General features: G+C 36.5%; 1 protein-coding gene across 5 annotated transcripts in view; it reads right to left on the bottom strand.

Moving 5' to 3' along the window:
* CDH13 (cadherin 13) overlaps positions 1-25,208 on the bottom strand; it is a 516,835-nt gene that overhangs the window by 219,625 nt on the left and 272,002 nt on the right. For all 5 annotated transcript variants that reach the window (XM_074881611.1, XM_074881610.1, XM_074881609.1 and 2 more), the window contains one exon: positions 680-824. In XM_074881611.1, coding sequence (XP_074737712.1) covers positions 680-824 — 145 coding nt within the window. The remainder of the gene's footprint in view (positions 1-679; positions 825-25,208) is intronic.

Genomic DNA, 25,208 nt, shown 5'->3' with positions numbered 1-25,208 from the left:
TTCATCTGCAGGAAGAGTTTAGCTATGATGGTTCTACCCAAATTGAAATTTGGAACAACTTCTTATCTTACAGAATTTTCATCATCAGACAAAATCAACAGTGTATTTAACCAGAACATCTTCATTACTAATTTTAATTCTTGAAATGTGTTTTTATTTTGTTGCAACTGTTGTACCTGCATTTACACAAGTAACTGTTCAGTATTTCAATTTGCCCTACAATATTAGCATATTCATAGTGTGCTTTCCATTTATTCTTATTATTTACCTAGCCTCATGCTATATAAACAAATAAAAATGACCCTTCCAGCAGCTAGCCTTACAGAGACAAAGATGGAATTCCCACTCAACAGAAATTGTACGTTATTTGGTCTGAATCTTAATGATATCCTAGGAATTGTCTTTGCTTCCAGATATGAATAAAATAGCGTAAACCTAAATCAATGCTTTCATTCCAAACTATGTTATTTTACTTTTTTTTACTGCAGAGACTTGACTGTTTTTCAAAAATCATTACCTGCTGTCCTAAAGGGCTGCTCCTACCTCTTTAGGCAGTAGAGGGATTCAGTGGGCCACAAAATCAGCAAGAAAAGTTGTACAATATGATAATAATAATGCATTTATCAACACAGAATTTGTTCAGGCATTATTTATAGAGATATGATTGGCATGGACTTACCTGTAGGGGATCCCTCCATGACATGACCAACGTAGGGTCCTTCTTTGAACATTGGCCTATTATCATTTTGATCAATAACAGAAATATCTAGGCGGACCGGACCATCAATGGTTTTCCCACTTATATCTGTGACCTCAACTTCAAGCTGTATGAACAAAGAGAGGGGAATAAATTCATTAGTACACTATCACAGTGAACAAAGAGTAAGAAAAATATAGCTCAGATCAGTGCTGCTGTAACCAGACCCTGCCAAGCATACCACTTACAGCCCATTCTTTTGGACTAGGCTCAGAGCAGATTTTCAATCTAAGCAAAAGAGAAAGACAGATGTACATTCAAATCAAGATACTCCTTGGCAGCTTGAAAATGCCATATTCCCAGAAGAATGAAATGACTAGAGTATAAGAAAAAAGGACCCCCTGCAAATTTGATACTAACCATGTGAAGATTTGGTTATAAATTCTTTACTTTTTTCGAGCACATTTAGAGTGGACACATATAGAACTATCACAGTATAATTGACATATCTCCTAATGCTCAGGCTAAAAGCAGTAAACAAATTCATTTTCTCAGTGATGATGGCATGAAGTATTATGGTAGGCAATTTTGACAGTTCTCCAGCTTTTCTAATAAGGTATGGAAGGACAGAACATCACACGCAGTCTGATATAAGCAGGTATATATATACACATGCACACTCACATCCCAGTGTATGAAAGCACCTGTTGAACAGAAAGCCAACATGCACAGCTGAAGATTTGTTTGGACTTCCTTTACTTCCAAAAACTGGAAAGAGAGATCACACTGTATGTCTCATTCCTCCAATCCACTTGCAATGGAAAGTCACAAGTTACCAAAACTTAATCAGTCATTACGGCGAACCATGCCAAAACTTCTTAGATAATAGAAAAGGTCAATTTAGATTGCAACTGCATGCTATACCTGCAGTTCTCTCTCCTCACCAAGACATCAGTAAAGTACAGCAATAAACATATCAGAGACACAGCTATCATTTTCACCTACCCTATCCATCCCCAGACTCAATTCTTTAATGGAGTTAAGCCAGCCAGAAAATGAACCTGAGCACAGACATTATTACCACTCTCTTCCAGTCTTTCCCTGAGAAGGTGGTAACAGCAGGGGCTGACAGTCTCTGAGCATTTTGTTTATTCTGTTAATTTATTCTTCATTGCCATTTCTTATACCTGTAAGTTATTTATAAGTTAGTAATAAATCCTAGTGGGAAAGAATTAGGTCAGAATTCTAATTCCTTATTAAAATGGATGGCTTGTTATCACATCTCTCTGTATTTTGTTATGCTTATAAATACATTCCACTTCTATAATTCAATGTGCTGGGTGTGAGTAGGAGTATTTGTTATGAGTAAACTATCTACTCACATGCACTATTTGTAAATAGTGTCACAGTCCGTTTTAACATCTACTCACTGCTTATCCTCACTTCTCTAGCAATTGTTCTTGCAAGCCTTTCCCAAGTCTTATTTTTACTAGATATATAGCTTAACAGCTTAAAAGCAAACAAATACTCTAATGTGAAGACAACTGATTCATGTGGCATTGACACAGCTGAAGCTTTACAGGGGCGCATGCCTCTTCAATTTCGAGGGCTTGTTTAACTCTGTACTCTAATGTCAATGTAGTAAACTTAGGATCGCATGTGATGTGATGGGGACTAGGAAGGAAAATGCAGTCTTATTACTGAACTACATTAAAGCTAGCTACAGTTTTAGATACAGTTGGAAACTCTGACAAAAATAATTATAGAATCATAGAATGGTTTGGGTTGGAAAGACCTTTAAAGGTCATCTAGTCCAACCCCCCTGCCATCAGCATGGACACCTTCAACTTGATCCTATTGCTCAGAGCCCCGTCCAACCTGGCCTTGAATGTTTCCAGGGAGGGGGCATCTACCACCTCTCTGGGCAACCTGTTGCAGTGTTTCACCACAAACATCGTAAAACATTTCTTCCTTATATCTAGTCTGAATCTACCCTCTTTTAGTTTAAAACCTTTACCCCTTGTCCTATCCCTACCCCCTGATAAAGAGTCCCTCCCCACCTTTCCTGTTGCCCCCTTTAAGTACTGGAAGGCCACTATAAGGTCTCCCCAGAGCCTTCTCTTCTCCAGGCTGAACAACTCCAACTCTCTCAGCCTGTCCTCACAGGGGAGGTGCTCCAGCATCTTCATGGCCTCCTCTGGACCTGCTCCAACAGGTCCATGGATTTCCTGTTCTAAGGGCTCCAGAGCTGGACACTTTATCTTAATAATTGTTGACTCATCAAAACTATGTTAATTGCTTTAGGAAATGGAAGAATAACAATATTTCTCTGTGAAATTCCAGCAAATTCATTTTCAAATTCAAGATAATTTGCTCTTAATCTATCTCTCAATTTTAAGTGACTATACTGCTCTCTGGAAAGAACAAAGGCTTTGCTAAATATAAAAAAAACTACTCCAGCTGCTTTATCAAAATTATAAGTCATCTAAAGCAAAGGCTCATCTAACACTAGGGTTGTTGTTTTTTTTTTTTCCCCAGACTTGCACAGATTAAGGAAGAGAATAGGAGATTCTTGTTAATGACTGAAGAAGTTGTACTTTACCATTGCCAAGTCCACTGCATCTGGGACCAACCGGTCAAAAAAGTTGGCGTGACAGTTACACAATCTCTGCTTAATTTTATTAAGATGGCAGAGGACTTTATTTTATTAGTCTTTGTACAATCATTTCCAGGCTTGTCCTAAGCATTATGGGTTAACTCACCAGCTCCTTTAAACCCATTCTATCACAGTCTTTTCAAAATAAAACCCTGCAGCACCAAAATTATGACCATCTATCTTTACATGACTAGTTTGTGAAAGAAGCTGCCTTGTATCTTATCTTGCCCAATCAAAAAAACCCTACCAAAAAATCCTTAAAGCCCCACCACCCACAAACCAAAAAACCAAAGAAGCAACAAAACAGCAACAAAAGTATATTGTTACTTTAAAAAACCCAGCACATGCAAGAGAAAGAAGCATTCAAGAGACAGTATTGGCACAAAAACCAAATTACTTTGAACAAGCTGTAAATAAAACCAGGTGGAAAGTTAGATTGTGCCTAACTATAAGAATGAGATTTCAGTCTTTCAATAAAGAAGGCAGGAAATGCTATCTAGTTTTAATGTAAAACTTCACTGATGTATGAAAGATACTGCATTCATTCTTTTGATAGCAAGAAATTGTAATTGAACCTTCATAAAGTATCTAAGTTCCTACCTGATTATAACAACATAACTCTAAGGAAAAGTGGTAGGCATAAAGATAGATTTGGACAAACTGACCAAAAGAAAAAAATCTGCAGAGCTCTGTATCTATTAATTATGTGAAAACCTGATAAGACTGACTATGCTTTCAATGTTCCAATATAAAAGTTATGGAATTATGTTCATGATGTTGAAGTTATGTTCATCATAATCTAACCAATCAAATTTTCAGGAACACTTGAGGCTAAATCCCAATTTCATTTTTGACAAAAGTATATATGCAAACTACAAAGAATAACCAAGGGTTTATGAGAACTGTTACACCTCACAACACAAGTCTCCATGACAGGATACAAAGCAGACTTTGGCTATTGCTTCTAATATAGCTGAGAAACACTGATAAAATTAAGCACACCAATAAAACAGGGAAAAGCAATATAAAACTAAAAACTGCAGGCAGTAATAGATCTTAGCCTGTTTGTCTAGACAAAGTCTTATTCAATACTCTCCCTTCTCAAAAGGGCCTTCTTGGCTTCTCGTCCAATTTCCTTCACCATATCTGAAGTGAGGATCTTTCTTGTCACTCCAAATATAATGATACTAGAAGTTTAGTAAGCTTATTCAGAGCTGCGCAAACATGTTTTAAGCACTCTGCTTCATTTTATATAGTCTTGATTCCTTTCCACTCTGCAGTCAGCAACAACATTTACACGAAAAGATAACCAGTCTCATTCTTACCATTACTTAAAGTAATTTCAAATGTTTCTCTTCACAGAACGGTTGTTTTCATTCATTTATTGCTTTTGGTGAAACAATTCTGGATAGCCACCTTCCTTCTCTGCATATAAATGTCTATTTTTACTTTGCAGCCAGCCAGCCAATAGCCCACACAAAATTACTTCGCAAATTTAAAGTTTTTCATAAGTAATCTGGAATATCTTTTAGTACTTAATTATCTTCAAAGTCTAATACAGGTTCTTTAGTCATTAACTGCCTTCTAATTTTAATTTCCAACTTCTTGCTGATAAGAATGTTTCTCACAGAATTCTTCCAGTTGTTTCAACAGATGGTTTTTCTACATGTTCCTCATACCCAGCTTCACCCAGAAAAAAATAAAATAAAATAAAATGAGTCGTTTCTGTGTGTGAAAGCAGCAGCTTTTCCAAAGCACAAGGTCCCTGCAGCCAGAAGTGCACAGGGGCACTGGGTGGCTGTCCCCGGGTGTCAGCAGCGGTGGCTGCTGTGAGGCGAGGTCAGGGCTGCCCCACACCAGTTCCAGCCGGTTCCGCCGCGGCCCCACCTCAGGGCTCAGCTGAGCCCTCAGCGACACTGGTGGCGCCTCTGGGAAAGCGTGTGTAAGAAAGGGCAAAACGCTGCACAGGTGCTTTGTCATCATCTTGACGCGTGAGCTTTTCATCCCTCTGCTCCAACCCCCCGCCAAGGTCAAGCCACCAGAGCAGGAAAAACAGACTAGTAAAATGGGACCAAGTGCGAGGAAAGGTGCAGCAGCCTGGAACTGGGGCACGCTCAAACATCTGAAAGGAGCATGGGACAATTACAAAAGGCTGCTATACCACTACCTGCCCCAATCTCAGTTGTTTTGAGGTATCTATAGGTAAAGACCATTGCTGGCTTTATTTATTCCTAGCTTGATTAGAATTATTATTGATAATACTTGTTAGGTTTATTTATCATCAATTTTTAAGTGTGGATTGACAGTAAAGAAAGGTGACAGGCTTATACATCTTTCACGTAGGCAATTTCCTGGTAAGAAAACAACATTTGGCCATCTCTGGGTCATAAAAAGTAGTAAAGAAATTCTCTTTGTAGTGAATGGTTTTAGTAAGAATTTGATGCAATTACCTAAACCAACTCAGACAAGACAGTAATTCAGACACACAGAAATTCATTACAATTAGATTTTCCTGTTTTAATAATATGAATAAAACATTAGCTAATTTTTATATGACACAAGAAGAAATGGAGGGAGAGGATATAAAACCAAAACACACTGTTTCTAGCAGCTATGCGTAATTTTATCCCAAACTACTTGATGACAAGGTATCGATTACCTCAGCAAGGTTGTACAGATGATGGTAAAAAATGGCACTACTACCTGCAATGGGAGAATTCAGCCTCACATTCAGAGTTAAAACCTAGGTGGGAAGGGATTACTTAGCTATTCTAAGTACTCCTCTGAGCATCTTACAGAGGCTTTCTCTTGCTAATGCATCCACTTAAAAAATTAGATTCCAATTTCTTAAAGAATATACAATTTATTACTCTAGTATTATTCGTTTCTTATCTGGCAATAGTCACGTAACCTTTTATTAACGTGCCATTTTGCAATACCTTCACAAGTGAAACATAAGCAGTTCCAGTCTGAAAGGATCATTGTAGTATGTAGATACTGAACCCTCCTTTCAGTTAATGTTCAGTACATGGACTTTTGAAAGCCTAAAGCACTGCCTTGGTGATTACAGGTATCGCTGTTTTCTGATGTATATTTCACACTCGTGAAGACTAGAGGTGAAGAAGCAGTGTCTTGGCTTTTATTTTATGATAGGTTGTCTGTCCTTATTAGACATTATGTCTAACATGTTTTGTTGGAAAAACACTATTGGAAGAAAATGTACAGCACTAGAGAGTTTTCTGAATGCAGACTTTCTTCTACCCTAAGCTCTAAAACATTTTATATACTATACAGCTGCTGTAGGTCTTCCAATTCATTCTTCTAACAAGGATCTATGCAAAGTCTGAAAAGCCGTAAGATTTAGAGATACAAAGATAGTTCTGAATTCCTACTAGATCTTTGTGATCATCAGCTTATCATGACAAGTCCTCACTTCAGGTGTACCTAAACTCAGGAACCTAGGACTAGCATAAATGTATAAATATGCCTGCCCTACTACACAAAACCACTGAAGTTCCTATGACAGAAAATACAGATTGACTTTCAAAACATTAATCTCTATAAAGCCTTTAAAGAATTTCAGGACTCTATAGATTTCACTACCTAAATAAACCAGCAACTGAACCTTCTGTGAATGCTTAAATTTTTCTCTGTAAACCACGGTAAGTTGGGCAATATCTAGACTGTAACTGCATATAGCCTACAAAGTGAAGAAAGCAATACTGTGGGAATTAACAGTGGGCAAAGATTCCAAACTAGTCATTCAAATAATTTCATTCTTTTTACCTTTTTTATAAACCTCATTTAACAAAAGAAGATTAAAGATCAAAACCAATATACAAAAAAGCATTTTCTTTCAGAACGGGTGTAGAGGTCTTTCTGCATATACAATATATGACTTAAACACTGCTCACTTTAGTGCATTCTCCAAATTAAGCATTAGGTATTACAATATCAGACGATTTCTATGGTTTCATTGTTATCCAATTCTACTCAGCAAGTCTGAACACTGAAATCCAAATTAAGAAGGGAAAGTTAAATTAAAAAATAAGGCTCATGTGAGTAGGACATTCCCCAAGCTACCTTTAAGTAGTATTCTCCTAAATAGCAGCATATACTTTGCAAAGGCCCAGTCAAACTATAACTGTTCTGCACCTCCAAACCAGGTGAAAGCTTTAGCAAACACCTCACTAAAGGTTTGCATTGACCTATCTTACAATCCTGGAATTACACTGCAGTTATTTCACAGTTCCTGTTTTCTTAGCACAACTACCTCTTAACTGTGTGCATTAATTAAACAGTTTTTTAAAAAAAAAACAAGACTATCTCCCAAAAGAATGACAAAGGATGAATTCTTCATTAGGTAAGAGTCACTTCATCTTTAATCATATCAGGTGCAAAGCTTTGTAGACACATTAATAGAAGTTTTGTGAAAAGGAAGAGGAATTTAGTATTATAAACAAAGATGTTCTTTTTTCACTAGTTTTAAAGGTAGTGGTCTTAACATTTTTAATCATTAATCATGTAAGTGGACTGAAAGGTCAATGTCAACGTCACAATATTCTGGTTTGTGATGTGTAACACAGAACATTCTTCTGAGCAAGTACCAAGGAATAAATATTTAACTGGTATTCTTTATACGATTTAACTTCTTAAAATTTCTGGGAATATAAACCTAATTAAGCAAAAACCCCCCAAAAACCACTGACAGTATGAATGTATATTTACTTAGCCCACTAGTAGCCTACTTAGCCTACTTGGAAGAAGGGGGGATTTAATTTATGTACTCACACTGGTACAGAACTCTCCATTGGGGAAGTAAGAGCAAAACAAAGTGGAGTGACTGGTCTGACACTTGACAACAAGACCACACAGCAATAGAAGAGCAAGATAAATGTGTTTAATGAAATTAATTGTGCTGCAATTTATTTCTGAAGCTAAATGTCACCGGTCAGCAAAACTGTTTTTTCCTGTGGAATGGGAGGGGGTCGAGGAATGGAAAGATATGCCATAAGTGTGAAGTAACAGAAAAAGATAATGAGAGGAAAGAGGAAATGATGATGAATACCATTAACCTTTCCTAGGCGGCCTTGTCTAAGCTGAGTCAAGTCCAGGAATACTCTACAGAACCGAGCTAACCGCTGTCCCATGGTCTAACAGAGGCTGTAGAGGAGTGCTCTGGTGGCAGCAGCTGCCTCATGCCCACCAAATGCAATTCTGACTGCTCCCTGCAACTGCGTCCTTCCCAGCTGCAGCTCCCCTGAGATCATTCCTAAACAGACCTGTCAAGTCTAACACTTTTCTTTCTTTTTGGGAGAAAGAAAGAACAGAGGAGGAGAAAAAGAAGAACAAACTGCATTTTCATAGTTTATACACTTTTTACTAATAAGAACCTTTACCTTTTCAAAGCTAAAGTTGCATTTGAACCTGTCAAAAGAGAGGTTTGTCTATATGTGGCTATAAGTCATAACAAGATTCCCATGTTATTTCAAAAAGGTTTTTTTTAAACAAAACCAGCCCAAGTCAAGAAAGTTGTCTTAATTAAATAACAACTTCCTATATATTTTCCGCATTAATTTTTGTGCAGTAAACCTTTCTGTTGTGAATATCTACTGTTCATCCTTCCCTTGAAGCAGGAAGCACAAGAACACTGTCTTTGCTGGTTTACATTCAGTAAAGGCCAACCTCCAAAAGCCCATTGCACCTGCATCTCCTGTTGGCTTGAGGTAACATCAGAAACTGCACATCTCTCTGAAAATCCTAGCACTGGCAATCCAGAAAAACCACTACCTCTTGGGGGAAGGATCTCCCTCAGCATGAGTATGAAAACAAATCTTGAATGATTAAGTGATAACAGTACTTGGAGTTTTCCAGGTTCTCTACCCTGTACTGGCAGCACTACAGTCTGTCTTCTAGCACCAGCATGCATCTTGATTTGCAGTTCACTTTACAGAATATGCCTAGAAGATGCCATCAGTGAAATATGCTCATTGCTGCAAAATGAAGCTAAAATACTACGCATTTAATATTTTTTGAATATATTAAATTCCTCCATAGCACAAAACTAAGCAATTATTAATTCACTATCCAACTGAATGTATATACTGTAATGCTATTAGTGTCACAGTAAATGTATTTTCTTCCAGAGCTGTGTGTCTCTGAATCACAACATTGCTAAAAACATGCTGTTGTCTTGTAGAACTTAAGTCCTGAAAATTTTTCGCCACTGTGAGTATAAAATGGTCCCTTTTCCTGTGAACAAGATCACATAGCAGGAAAACAGAAAAAATGGCATAAACCTCAGAGTAAATAATACATTAAATACATGCTCATAGAAAGCTTATATCAAAATGAACTCTGCCTTTTCTGCAGGACTAAACCCAATTTCAAAAGTTATTTTGAGATTTTCAGCTCATTAAAAAATAAAATAAATAATTTGGGATTTTGTGGAAGCTTTCTTCTGTGTCAACAGAAAAAATAAACCCACAAAATGGATAACTTAATCTCATATTTTACCACTTATTCCTGAGGATAGGTTTTAAATATTAAAAGCAAAGCTGGTCATCAAGCAGTAAATGGTATTTTCACTTATGTGTGTCAGTTTGTAGCAGACAAGATTTATTCTTTTGTGTTCTTGAGACTATTAACTTAAGATTTCATAATTTTAACATTTAAATATTTGTAAGATGTAAATCTTTGCACATGACAGATTCCTTCTGATACTCACATAATATTTTGTTTTATATATAAGATCGAATGTTAGTAACTAGCAATTTTTCAAAGGTTCAATCCTAGATCCACCCCTCATAATACCCAGTCCCTCTGATATATGTGACTGTCTAGGGAATCTACACTCTGAACAGTCAGGTTGCACAGGAGAAAACTGAGTAGTTGTGGTTTAAACCCAGCCGGCAGCCAAACACCACACAGCCGCTTGCTCAACCTGCCCCACCCAGAGAATGCAGGAATAAAATGGGAGGGGTAAAGGGAGACACATAGGTTGAAATACAAATGGTTTATTAATTGAAATAAAACAATAATAGTACAAATGGGTAATGTACAATGAGATTGCTTGCCATCCACTGACTGATACCCAGCCTGTTCCCAGCTAGCAATCCCAAAATACCAAGATCCTGCAAGTGTAATCCCAGAAGTGAGAGAAAGCCCTCCTCCCCGTCCACCTCCTTTTTATGTACTGAGCATGATGTGACATGATATGGAATATTCCATTGGCCGATTTGGCTCTGCTCCCTCCCAGCTTCTTGTACACCTGCCCATGGGCAAGACATGGAGAGTTGGAAACTCCTTGATCTCTTAGCAACAACTGAAAACATCAGGGTATTATCAGCATTCTTATACTAAATCCCATACTGAATCCAAAACACAGCACTAGTCTAGCTACTAAGAAGAAAAATTAACTCTATCCCAGCCAAAAAGAGGACACGGGTTTAACTGGTTCATTATACAAAAGTCTCAGTGAAAAAAGGAATTGGGAGCAAAGAATGGGAGACACTGGCATTATGCACTGGTTTTGCAGGACACCTCAATTGCACTGCACGCAGCAGGGCTCGGCAGGGTGGGTAGCCCGTAGCTGCTTCAAGGCCCTGTCATCCTGGCAGAGGTTCCCCACAGGCTCTGGGTGCATGTGCAAACCCTGCTACAAGCAACGTAAGATCTTTCAAAAAGGCTCAAAATCACCATCCCCATTTTAGAGGCGGACATAAAGGAAGTATGAGGTATTCAAACTCATTGTAAACATCCTGATTAATTATGATATTATGATGGAACCAACTGATGCAGTATAACAGAGTGTTTCAAAAGAACATCAATTACATAAATAAGATAGGCAAAAGATGGGAGAAGAAACAGAGATGAAATGACTTCACCAAAGCCAGGCAAAATTTAAATCAAGCTTGAATCCAGGTTTTTTGATCTCCAAATACAAGACTGATAGCTAAATTCTATCTCTTGCTGAGAAAGTGATGTAAAATTAGATTTACAAAGGTTATTAAGCTACCAACATGCGCACAGTACGATTTTTCAAAGTGCCTTACAAGACTGGATAATATATCCTATTAAAATCAAAACACCTTTGAAAGAGCTTTGAAAACCTGATTGTCCTCTCAGTGTCTCATTTCTCCCCCCATTAAGCACTATTCTACAGCTGTATGGACACAAAACCACAACTGAAAATAATTTTCTGCACCCTCACAACAGAAAGCTGCATATTTCTAAGGGTCTCTCATATAGCTACAAAACCAGAATTAAATTTACTTCTGAAGCATACTTCCTGTTAAATATTACCTATGAGTTTGAAATTAGAATGCCCACTCCAAAAATAACCTCAGTGAACAAATGAGAAGTAAAGGACATCCCTCAAAACTGTGGAGCAATACAGCTCTGCAAACGAAGCCATGTGTACTTCACACAGACCAGAAGTATTACGAATGTTCATATAAATACTAATTAAAATCTTCTCATATCACAAGAGAACACATGTTGTGCCCCTCAAAAATAGGGAGGGGGGGGAGACTAGATACCAGGATTCACCAAAGCAATCAAGTCTAATCACTACAAAAATATTAAATTAAAGAAAATCAAAAAGAGAGGAAGTAGCACTGAAATAAAGGATTAAGACATAAGCTGTGCCAGAATTTCTAGGCTCTATGCTGCACCACAAAAACAACAGACACTTACAAAATAAAAAATGAAAAATGGATTTGCACTTTTAAATAGCTCCTAGCAGTATTCAAGCACTGCTCACTGTTCTTACTGCTTGAAAATAACTCCAAACAGCACGTAGGAAGTGGCAAGAGTTTAACAAATTTCATCTCACAGAAGGATTCAAGCAGCAACAGGGTCAGAGAGAGCCCATAACTAATCAGGCCAACAACAAAAATCCAAGATCTAAAATGCATCGGTGACAAGAAAACTGACTTATTTAGGCATAAGAAATAAAGGTCAGTGTAAATGTCAGGTATATATCACACACACATATATTTTTCTTTGTTATTATTGCTTAACATATCTGTTCCTACAAATGAGTAGGAAAAGGTCTTAGAAGTCAAGGATCACTCAAGCTTTTACCACCCTACAGACATAACCAACCAGGTTTCTCTATTTTAAAGCAACAAAACAAGCAATTACAAGAGCACTTGTACAGAGGACTTTACAAGCTGGACTGAAGGGCATGCAGCTTACTACTGCCTTGCTGCCCAAGTTTCTGGCTCTGTCAGCATTCCTGGGACATGTCATTCTCTTTACACTGTCAGTTTTCGGGTGATAAGCTGCAGCCAGGAATCCTTCAAAGCTCCAGCCAAGAAGGGAGTAAGAGTGCTTGGGATTTAAGGGTTGATGAAGAGAAAAATTTGATGATTTGGAAGGAAAGGTTTCCTAGTGGACCTTCTCTAAGAGATTTGTTTATTTTGTAAATAAATTGCTCTCCTCTTCAAAATATGAAACAATATTTTATAATATACTGTATTTGCCACACCCTCATAAGATGCAATTCTATTGCCTTTTTAAATTTCACCTTTTTAAAGGTTAGTCTGTAGAAGTCAGATAAAGAGAACAAGATGAGATTTATTTGTTTTATAGGATTTAGATGACTGTACTGCAAATCATAAGGGCTGTGTGTTATGAAACCCATTAAAACTAGACCTGCAAAATCCCCATCGCCAAGATCATTTGCTACAAAACATTGTGTTATGGTACAAAATATCTGTCATTCCCTTTTTCCAACATATAGAATGCCATGATGATAAACCTGTTAAGTGTCCTGCTTCTGTACCTGTACAGTCATTTATTTATTTATTTATTTTTATCCTGCTGCTAAATCTGATTCTAACTTCTCAGTCTCTGGCAGCCTCTCATATACTCGATGCACCTCCGTTACCAACTGGAACCTGCCTGTTTGACCACTGAGCTGAACTACCTTCCATGGAGTACACCTCTCCTTCCTTTATATATTCTTCTCTAGTAAACATTTTATGCTTTGTTGGTTCTGTTTGCTAAGCCAAAGATAACGTATTTCAGTGCTGATGATAAAAGGTTTGGGTGCTGGGAATGCCATCTACATGATTCGCTACCTACTGTGTGTTTGGTTATCTACGTCAGTACAAGTGAGTTTATCAATCTTCCTCAAAATCATCATAAGAGGTTGTAAACTGTTAGATAATGAATGTTGAATTTTGACATCTGACTGGCTAAATATATCACAGAAGAGAAGTATTCACAGTGAGAACTTTGCTTTCATTTCCTTCCTGTATTCTTTGCCTGGCCTTAGCAGTTACAATGACATACGAGCACTGAAGGTAACAAAGCACTGTTTATCTTTCCCTGTTATTCTGAACTAAATGAGTTTTTGCTGATTTTGTCTACAGTCAGCTTTATTGAATTTCACATTATGCTTGGTTGTTTTTTCCAAGAGAATGTCTATAGCAGATACTTTTATAATTCAGACAGCTGATCTTCCTGGTAAAAACATCTAAATGGATTAGGACATCCCAGATCACAAACATTTAGCAGTTTCTCTGTTTCAGTATAACAGCGTAGTAGTTTTTTCTACTTTGCCAACAATGGCAAGGTATATATTTCATATATAGAAAAAAGGAAACATCTGAATGGTTTCCATGTTATTTTTGTGGAAAAAGTTTGCAGACATGTATATAATGGAAAGATATGCCAAGGGCAGCCTGATCTGAAAGAAAATATTGTTTCTAATTACCTTTTTTCTCTCTCTAAAACTAATTTTTGTAACTCTTAACATGTTGGGCCATCTCTCTACATTAATTGTCAATGAAGAAAGATTTAGTCAATGAGCCACAAATTAGCTAAATTAACACAGTAATAGTCTCTTCTGAGTAGTCAAACAGTTCTAATGTAGCTGCCAAAGGATCAACAAGGGTCTGCAAGGTAGTGACACATCAAAACCCAGAATTTTTCATGTTATTTTATTTTTATTGCTTACACTTAGCCCAGGAACTTTCTGAAATGCTTCACTGGTCTTCAGCTCTGATGACACCATTACCTGTTAAAACTATTAATCTTCAGGTATAATTAGCAGGTCTAGTGTTTCTCACTGGAATTTTTTTTTTTTTTTTTTTTTTTTTTTTGAGATCTCAGCTAACTCTAAATTACTGCATTGAGCATGCTAGTAAAGTCATCTCCTCAGTAAACTATACGCTCCATCACCACTTTCCCTTAATTCTGAACTCTCACTTGATGTTTACAACATACAACAGCAGCAATTTCTGTGCTGCATTTTCATAAAGTTACATCTCAAAACAAATCTACAGACTTTTGACTTACTGATTTTTCACTATCTTTCAGGTCTTTATCCATGCCATATTCTACACCTATTTTGTTTCTGGAGATAAAGTAGACCTCTCTTTTTCTCTCCCTCATGCTTCTCCTTAAACTGTAAGTTATGACAACACCATGTGAGCAATTTCCTGAATTCCAAGACTCACAATGTAACTGTCATCTTTTGTCTTTCTTCGTCCTTTTCAAACCCTTTGATAATATACAAATCTTAACGGAAATTATTTTGAGTCCAAAAATACAACTAAAACTTATTTGCAAGGAAAATTGATATATTGCAGATCTCTACTTTTTCACTCCTTGCATCAGTTGCATTGAATTGAAAAAAAAAAAATGCATACAGACAGAAAACTTTACATATTTGGCAACAAAGGGAGAAACGGAAAGTCAGAGTTATTGCAGCAAAAATAAAGTCTGGATATATTCAGTCACAAAATTCATTAAATGCTATTTGCACCAGAAATTGCAAATAAAAAAAGGCCTTTTTGAATTACAACAATCAGCAAGACTCTTCTTCATGTACCTGCAAAATAAATGATAGTAAAAGGAATAAACTTCCAGAACTCATCACAGCAAGCTGTTACAGTAAAATTTGTTTCTCCTATTGGAAAGCTGTAACTGAAAACCCAAGAAAAGTATCTTTGTAACCACAGAGATATTCACTAAGAGAACATCAGGAGTGAATTAAAGTCATAACAGAAATAAAAGTATGTCCTATTACAAACTAATAGCAATTAAATAAAGGCCACTGTAATTTAAAACAAACAAGTTCACCATGATTAAGACTGAAAAATTAAACATCCAGTAGAAACAAATATGCAAAGCAGGTGAAATCTTGCATCATTTTGACCTGCTAAAATCTACTAAGGCATAGCATTTTTTTTCAAACCTTGACTGCCTAGAACAGGAAGTCCTTGAACAGACCCTCTGAAGTTGATGCTTTGAAGCATCACAGTGACTCCTTGCATAGACTAGACTATTCGGCCTTCATGTATTTAGTCCCAAAGTGGCACTGTGCTCACAAAGTAATGGAAATTCATCCTGTGGTATTTTACTCCATTACACTCCCCTTGAGCCTAGCTATGTCAACTAAGGGACTTAACATCACAGTACAGATCTTTTCTAAAAATAATAGGTCTGTGTATATTAAAATCTGAACTTTTTTTTTTTTTTTAAATAGGGAGGTATTTGAACAATATGATTTTCATGAAAGGTATTTAATTATACCTTGAAGTATCACCACTGTTACCAATGTAATTGCTAGTAGCCCTACTGAATACAAATGGTATCTTATTGCACAGGTTCCTGTCTAAAAAGACTAAAACATGATTGCACCTAGTATTTATTCTTCACCAAATTCTGGTGTCATTTGTGACTAGGTCTCACCCTGGCTCCATTGCATTGTTTCTGTCTCCTCCTACTTTTAAAGTTGATATATGCAGTATACATAATGATCAGACTTTACTGTTCAATGAAATAACAATTAGTTGCAATTTGCATAAAAATTCTTCACTCAGTTCTGCTACATCACCAAAAAGCATTCTTCTCCTTCAACTTGGCAAGGTCACTTTTCATCAACATATTGCTGGTTCAAATATAAGTTCTTTTATTTGGAGTAACCTATTTATAAATCCATCACTATTAAGTAACTTGCTAGCTCAATGTAAAACACATACAGAAACTCAGTCTAATCAATACCAAGAGTTTGATTTTTGAGCTCAAATCAGTAGCAATCCATCAACCATACAGAGTATCTATCAAAGAGAGTAAAACTATTCTGTTTGTAACTGAGGTGTCTTGCAGAACTAAACATTTGTTACTATGACACCAAGTAAATTCTATGGCATCTGAATAACAAAAAGCCCCTAAAACTGTATAGCAACCATATTTATAAGTAGTACAGTATCTTAAGAAATATGGAAGTAAAAAACAATAGATCACTGTAATATGATCACTTCTAGTATAAAAATTGTTCAGTGAACACATACTGAAGACACAAATGAAAAAAAAATGTTGCATGAACTGATATCATAGAGCTAAGTTTATCATTTGGGAGAAACACCTTCATAAGGAATGCAGAATCAGCTGTGAAAAAACAGCTTAAAATTATTAGGTCTCCTTACGAAAGCAGAAAGATCTCCAAATATTTTCTCAAATGTAAAGGCCAAGAATAATTATTTTAGAGGCTCTGTGCTTATTTTATGTTAAAGAAGGAAATGAAAACGGAAGGAAACATACTAAAACCTCTAGTAGACTATTCATTTTTCTGTATGTTAAATGTTTTACAAATATGGTTGCATCTCACCTTCTTTCAAAAGAGCTGCAGGATCACATAATTGTTCAATAGATGGCACTCTATGTTCTTCTACAAATAGCTTGTACACACCATTAAATGGAGACAGCTGAGAGAGAGATACGAGTGGACTGAGTTTAGCCACCTGCCCTAATTTTACTACAGACACCACTTAAAAAGAATACTCTTTATCAGAAGATAAATGAGCTTCATATTAAGCAATTCAAAGAGAGTGGAAGTTTTAACCACAGAAAACATGCCTGAGAGAAATGTATTTAAAGTAACCAGACCTTCATCCTTCTCACTAAAAGGTCAAAAAATAAGCATGTTTGTGGATTGCCTCTTCAGCAAGGAACTACAATTGTACAACAGCAACGTTTTCCTGCAGAAAAAAAGGACATTCAGAGAAGGATGTAGTGTCTGTTTAGTAGAATGTTCGTAAAAATCTTATAAAAATGCATACTACTAAACACTATTCATAGCTCATCAAATCCTGACATGTTCTGGAATATGCTAGTTCCAAACTATGTCACTTCAACTGGGTTTGACAGCAGGTAAATTATATCGTCTAAGACTTTAACTAAAATGAAGTTGCTCACCAAAAATATCTTGATCTAGATAGGATTTTCAATGTTAGAAAAATATTCTATTATCAATGAAACTACAGACAAGAAAAGCAACAATAAGTTTATTTTTCTGCTCTATGTTCTGTTTTACTTAACAGATCACAGAGAGCAGGACTGAATACATGTATGGAAAATTTTTTTTTTAACCTTTCCTCTGAACAGGTTCATTTTCAGAACCATATTTATCTTTTAAAATTATCCGTCAAGTGCTGTAATTGAACACATTTCAGCCTTTAGATTTTGAATACAGTGTTGAATAGCATTCTGACTGATCACTTCGGTCACATGATATTGCTGGTACACTCTGACTCCACCTCCCTTATAAACATTTATAGGACTGGAATAAGTAATTTCCAGCTCAAAGCTTTATGGCAGCATATTGTAGTATGACTATTCTATCCAATAGCATGACTACTATAAATATTCATATCAATACCAAATTTCTTAAACTCATATTATTTGAAAACAGATGCGTGAACAGCTACTACTGCCATCACAGCAAACCTGGTGTTTACTATACAAATAAGTGTTTGACTTGCTGTTTTTCAAGATTCATATCATACAGCTAGTTTAGGCTTTTTTATATTTAATATTTGTATAATAATATTTAGTAAGTAATAGATGTAGTTAGATAATTTAACAGACACAACCCAGCAACCTAGGAAATGGGCTCACATTGAAACCTATAGTGCAAAAATCTATTTGCAGTTGCCAACAGCTGTGAAGGCTCAATTTTTACCTGAAAACGGTTTTATCAGGCGATTTTGCTGCTGGAAGTGTCTTAAATCTTCAGTATTTTCTGGAAGAATGCAAACTATTTTTCCGTGATCTTGCTTTTATATCTGTGCAGTTTTGTAATCTGATCACAAGAAATAAGATTAGTGAATAATATGACACTTGGTCAGCCTGCAGGTGTGGAGCCAAGTATTTTTTAAAAGTCCTTCGCACAGACAGAAACCTAGTATTAGTGTTCATTTTTGTCAAGTCACACAGCATATATGGCTATTTTCTTTTTTGTCATAATGAAACCTTTATTTGTATAAGTTAACATCTAAAGATCAAGAGGCCAATTAAAAAGTGTATCATAATCAAAGAATGAAAAAAATAGGGGAATTCTGCATTTACCAAGGTGATAATCTATAGCCTATACTACAATAGCCTAAGAAATATTTCTCTGTCATTCACATCATCTATTCTGTGACTTCCAAGAAACTTCACTTTTCTCTTACCAAGAAAGGTTACTGTACGTACACGTTCCCTCAAGTAAATTTTATTCCAAATCTGTGTATAATTGGTAACATTTCTTAGGTTTATTTCTTGTTCCTTCCACCAACAACCACAAAAGCTCATTTACCTTATGCAGAATGTAATTAGTAGGTATCGTATTTATTTGACAGCTTTCTCATTTTCTCAATTCTACGTAATTTGACAGGGACCATTACAGATCCGTAACTAGTCTTTCAGAATGACTTTCACAAGGTTAGTTCACTTATTAATTGACCCTTGGTAATGGTAATTTAAGAAGCATATTAATCTCATCTGTCAGTTCTAACACATACTAGATGTATAAAATAATTTGTCTTTTGCAAGGAGCCTTGCAACAGAAATGAAGTGTCTAAATTTTTAATTAATATGCATTTTCTTTCAACAAATGAGATTGGATTGGAAGGAGACTTCTTTTCAGTGATTTTCTTTATTGTGCTTTAAAGCTCCTGCATTTTCTTGTTATGAAGATAAACACTATTTCACCAGTCAATAAAGCCTATGATCTAAATAATCTACAAAGGACATTCTGGTATTCTCAACACAGATACCCGAAACTTAAAAATGTGTGAACAAAGTATTCAGCACTTCAACAGCAGTGTCTTATTACTACATATACAGATTAAATGTTTCTGGAATTCAAGGAGATTTAGTTCACTAAGAATATTAAACAAAAGATTACTATTCAGAAATTGAAAAACTTCAACCAGTATCAGATGCTTCAAGTTGTAATCTTTTTAAATCTGGTTTCTCAAGGCATCATATGTTAAGCAGGGCCTGCAGTTTATGTCTATGAAACAGGTATACAAAATTCTTAATCCAAAGAACTAGTAAGGGCCATATGTAAATTCTCCTTTATTCCATTCATTAACTAAATAATGGAACCAGTTAACAGCAAGGGGAACCAGTTGTGCCCTTAGTGTGTGATCACCTCCAGTGCACAACACTTGGGTGAAACACAGCTCCCCGCACAAACACTCCAAGAGGGCATAAGCCTTTACTGATGAATGTGCACAGTTCTCATTAAGGTTAGCCCAGGCCTGAGGTGGAACAGAAATCCTATGGTCTGTATTTAAAAGCAAAGAAGTCAAAAATGCACAAGGTAAAATATGAGGTCCTCCTCCACCCCCCTTCTACTTTTCCTTTTGTGTTCAAAGAATGAAGAAACCTTGTGAAAGGTACCTTTACAAAGAGTAGACCCTTACGCTGTAAACCCAGGGAGGCTGTACTAAGAAAGCAGGTCAGGCCAATATTTCTGCATTACCCTACAACCTCTTAGAGACTCAGCTATCTTTTACTTCATGCTGGCAGCAGACTTCTACTGTTAACATATAGCAGCAATGCAAAATCCTACCAGCTCTATGGGGTATAAAGCCCTTCCTAGCATCAGTGATCTTACTATGTAGACACCTTGCAAAATTAAGCATGCGGAACAGATTGCCATACAATGATTACAATCAGTGGGTCGGTCCACAACACACTCACAGAGGGCCTTCGGGAAAGAGGAAAGCCTGGAGCCTGCTGAGGGTGGGTAACTGCCCTGGGTGACTGCATTCAGCCCTCTGGGTGGGGGACCAAACGCCATGGGAGGCCACCTCACAGTGCTTGTGTTTTCTACCATGGAAGGTTACTGTGGATTAGGAATGGGAAGTAGATGTAGAGGACACTATACAAAATCCTCGTATCACTCCACATGTGACTTATTCCCCACTAATGATGACTATCTGTTATTTAGACCAGTCCAGCTCTGAAGTGGAGTAACAGATGTAAGACCAAAATGTTACCAACCATATTCACAAATGTTACCTTGCTTAAACACCCACAAGTTCCATGGATTCAGATCAGCCAACAATTTGTTAAGAAGTAACTGTTCATGAACAAAACAAATATCTTGTAGAAATGCATTCTGGAAGATATAAGCAATAATACTATGATCCCCTGTTCACTGAAGCTTATCCCACTAGAATATGCAAGCTACTAATAATCTCAATCATTAAAAACTAGAGGCAGGTAGACCAAAAACATGGTTTTCTCTTTACAAAATTTTACAGGTATATGAATATCCATTTCCTCACAGCCATCATGCTAGATTTTGTTGGCATGTATTTCAGATACTTAAGAAAAAGGTAACCATCTTATTTATTGGCTATATCGTCACAATGTCTCCCCCGCTGTTATAGTCTACCACATAAACAGGTATTCAAGCAATTTTTTAAAAAACCAAATTACTCACTTGACAGACTATGGTGTCTCCTTCAGAATCATTAGTGTCAATCACGCGAGCACAAGTTTTAAGTGCTGTTGAAATTCATGCTACTTAAACAATTGATCATCATATGGAACCACTTCAAGCTTAATACAGCCCATGAGCATACACAGTATTAGCAACTCAGCTGCTACCACACTATCCTTATTTTTAACAATACAGTAAGAACTTACTATAAAAAACGCTTACTTCTTCACTCACAATTAATAAAAGTAACTCAGTTTCTTAATTTTTAACCTTCTAACTTTTGAAAAGCTATGATTTTTAATATCACAAATGTTAGTGTACACAAGGAATGAGCCTTTAAGAAAGGATATGGACCCTGTATCCAGATGTTAGAAGTCAGGGAAATCACACCAGACTGTAAAACCGGTAATTAAATTATCTTGCCTTACTGCTTGTGATTCCTAGAATGCAATGACATCATGCATTGATTTTTGCCAGCTGAACATTTGCATTTCATTTGAGGATCTGAATCTAAAATGATTCTGAGGACTTGCTAGTCTCAAAGAACTCTGCACAGAGGGAACAAGCTTTCCGCTCTGTCACAGTGTATGCTCCTACCAGTTTATAACACAGCAGCAAAGATCAGAGATGACCTGGACCATGTATTACATTCTACCACCATAATTACAAGATTGGCAAGCTACATTGTAATCAGCAACACTTCTGTTGCTGAAAGAGTTATTGACAGCTGGAGAATCCCGGCTGTTATTCACTGTTTTCAACAGCAAGTGGAGAAAGTAACCAAATTGTCAAACCAAATACATTCTTAAAGCTTTTCTTTATAACTTCTCAGTCCCTAACTGCCATCCAGTACCTTCACCTAAGTTACTCTAGATCAATGTCTGTAACAAAGAAATGAAAAATTGTCAAGTGGAAGGAAAAGAGAACTCTTGGACTTTCAGTGAAATCACTCTCATACATTGCAAGGTTTATGAGTAACAAAAAACACATATTTTGCTGTTTGTTCATTTTTATACTCTGTTGTGGCCTATTTTCTGATGATCACTTGTCTTGTATATTTGACAGAAAACCCATATGCCCAAACAACTTTCTTCACTTCCTATTAGGGAGAACAACAAAAATATTCACATACACACATAAAAAGAATATAAACAGCAATATATTAAGTGTTTAATTTCTAGTCTGGATAAAGTATAAACCTTTTAATACCAGAAGCAAAAATATCTCTCTTGAAAATAGGCTGCTTCTGAAACTCAGAAGAGATGAATGCCCTATTTAATACTTTAAAAAAGCTGAATTACTGCATAGGTGCTCATCATCTTAGCAGTTCTTGCATAACTGTAAGAAAACTTCTCACGTAGTTTTGCAGACATAAGGGGATTTTACTGCATTTTATGAAATCCTTCACTCATATGATAGGAATGCAAACCAGTATGTATGTTTGACAAAAGAACAAATAATTATTCACAGTGGTGTGATATATGGTGTTAGTATCCATGCTACAATAGGAGCGCAGAGACCAGGATGGTCCAACACGAGATCCGTGGGGCCCAAAGACAGTGATGAGGACCCAACACCCCTACTCTGCACCTCTTGCACGAGAGCTCCCCTCTGATGATGAACTCGAGCATGAAAGTTGTGCTCCCAAGCATCGCTTTCAGTTTGCTTTCGCTCAGAAGAGTCCAAATCATGATTTCCAAGCCCACTGCACAATCTGAAGCAAAACACAGTAAGAGGGGACAACTGAAGGATTAATTTCAAAAGCTCCCTCCTGATCTAAACTAAAAGCTAATGAAGAGGCACCCTCAGATCAACTTCAGAGTCTCACCTACTTAGCACTCTGCAACCTGTGCACTTCAAAGTCTCATGCAACTTGTCACCAGATGTACCTTCAAAAATCAATTCAGTTCTGGATGATGCCTATTGCTGACCCCACTTAAATGACAAGCTGCAGTATGAAATGTTTGCATCCTGTCTGAACAGCAGGTATGCAAGAAACCTCATACATAAAGTTGTTTGTCCTTCATGGAGATGAAACTCCAATCGAAAATAGACTGTTATGTAGAGAGGGCTTAATTTATGCCTCCCTATATGAGCTCGAATGAAAGCAGCCCCCAGAAGAATCTGAATATTGAGCTTTATCTGTGTGCAAGTCAGAATTCAAGCTTTTAATGTTCATTTTGCTTTCCTGTTTTTCAAATCATTCAGGAGAAAAAAAAATAATTGAACACTTTTTCATATAAAATGTGCATTCTGAATAGCCATTAGCTGACAAAAAAAAAAAAAAAAGAGGAAAAGCAGGTAACACAACCACGTAAATCTTTGATGAGAATGGAAGCTTCGGGAAGATGTACAAGTCAGCATGGAATATACCTAGATTAAATGGAATTCTCAATTATGCTGTTTGAAAATGAAGTGGGTATAAGTTTTGGTATTTCTGCAGTTGCAATCCTGTAGGTGGCTTGGTAATGGACATTGACAAATAAGTCTCAAAATCACTGAAATCTTTTCCACAGGTTGCAGGATAAGGCTGTTTCAAGATACCGATGTAATGAAGAGTTTAAGAGTAGTTTTCTCTTTTATTGGAAAATGTGAATGCTATGCATATACGCAGAGATTAAACATGAATAGGGCAGAGGAGAGGATAAGCAGGGAGAAGGGACAGATTTGTAAAAACTCAAGCATGACTTTCTAATGAGCCAAGCCAATTTTGTAAACCAAGCTTTAAAATGTAAATTGCCCTCATTCCTTCAATAAACTGTCAGCACAGAATTTAAAAATGTGAAAGACAACATTTCTAAAGACTGCTGACTAAAATCTATGCTCTATATTTTCACATTATTTCACCTTATTGCTGCTTATTATTTCTATTATGGTAATAGTGGGAATAAATCAGGATCCTTACTGGGATGAGCAGCATATAAACTAAGCTACATGGTTAGAGACAAGCCCTGCTCCAATAAGCTAGAAATCTAAATTTAAAGATACCTCTGTGACTGCAAGGTGCTATTATTTCAAATTAAAATACTACTTCTGTGCCTAATTTTGTAATAATCTCTCAGAAACAACCTATGTTGTACTGACTGGACACTGTGCCATGATCTAAGCTGAGAAGAATGAATGTTGAACTCTTAATACTATCAAGTCAGTCGTTTGTAAAACTCATGGAAAGGTTTTCCTAGATCTTCACAGATCCTTACTTCAGTACGTCATCATCCATGCAGAAAGCACTAAAGGCAAGTTAGCCAAAAGTGAACCAACCACGTAAGAGACACTCTTACAGGTTATTGAAAAAGCTGAAGAGAACTGAGGTAGGATCACCGTACCATGGATGCAGAAAGCCAAAGCTAGCACAATGGTCAAAATCTAATTGTTACTTCACCTAGAAAAATGTCTGTGAGATTAGCTGTAAATCCACCAGTGGTCAGACATCATGAAAGCAAAACAATAATTAAAGGCATATGATGATAACAGTACAAGAACAAATAATTAAACACAAGTACATTTAAGGATGGACATACAGAGAAATTTCCAATCAGAGCAAAGAGAGTCTAGATTAGCCTTTCAATGGGAATTTGAGTGTACAAAAATCAGATTAAAGATGGAGATGGATCAGTTTATTCAATGAAGTGCAATGACACAGATCATCCTGTACAAGACCCCTTTCAGTTGCTTTTCTAAGACTTACGATCATTCTGGTGTTCTCACTCTTCTCTTCCCTTTGGCAAAGAGGTGTTAAAACACAGTGAAACACAAAGTGAGATTGTCTTCCTTTTCATTAATAAAAATGTGACGGTTTTATTCATGTTACATTTGGAAAAAAACAAAACAAAACACACTATTTGTCAACACATTCTGGCCCCTGTGGCCAATGACTATGACTCTTTCTGCTGTCTTTGCTCTAGATGCCTCTGCTCTATTTTCTATTGTCATTCTTTGTGAAGTTCTGCTCTGTTGCTGCGAACTGCTGGATTTTGCAAATACAGAGAACTTGATAAAAGTGATACTGGTAGCTAAAATGAAAATATCATAAGTCTTTTCAAAATTAAGGAAAATGAATAGCTAAGACAACAAACTGACAACTGTACTCACTGAATGCAGTAATGAATCTGGCTGCA

Source organism: Strix uralensis, chromosome 12 (genome assembly GCF_047716275.1).
Source record: "Strix uralensis isolate ZFMK-TIS-50842 chromosome 12, bStrUra1, whole genome shotgun sequence".
Taxonomy (NCBI): Eukaryota; Metazoa; Chordata; class Aves; order Strigiformes; family Strigidae; genus Strix; species Strix uralensis.
The sequence above is the reverse complement of the archived record's forward strand: the minus strand, read 5'-3'. Positions and strand labels throughout refer to the sequence as shown.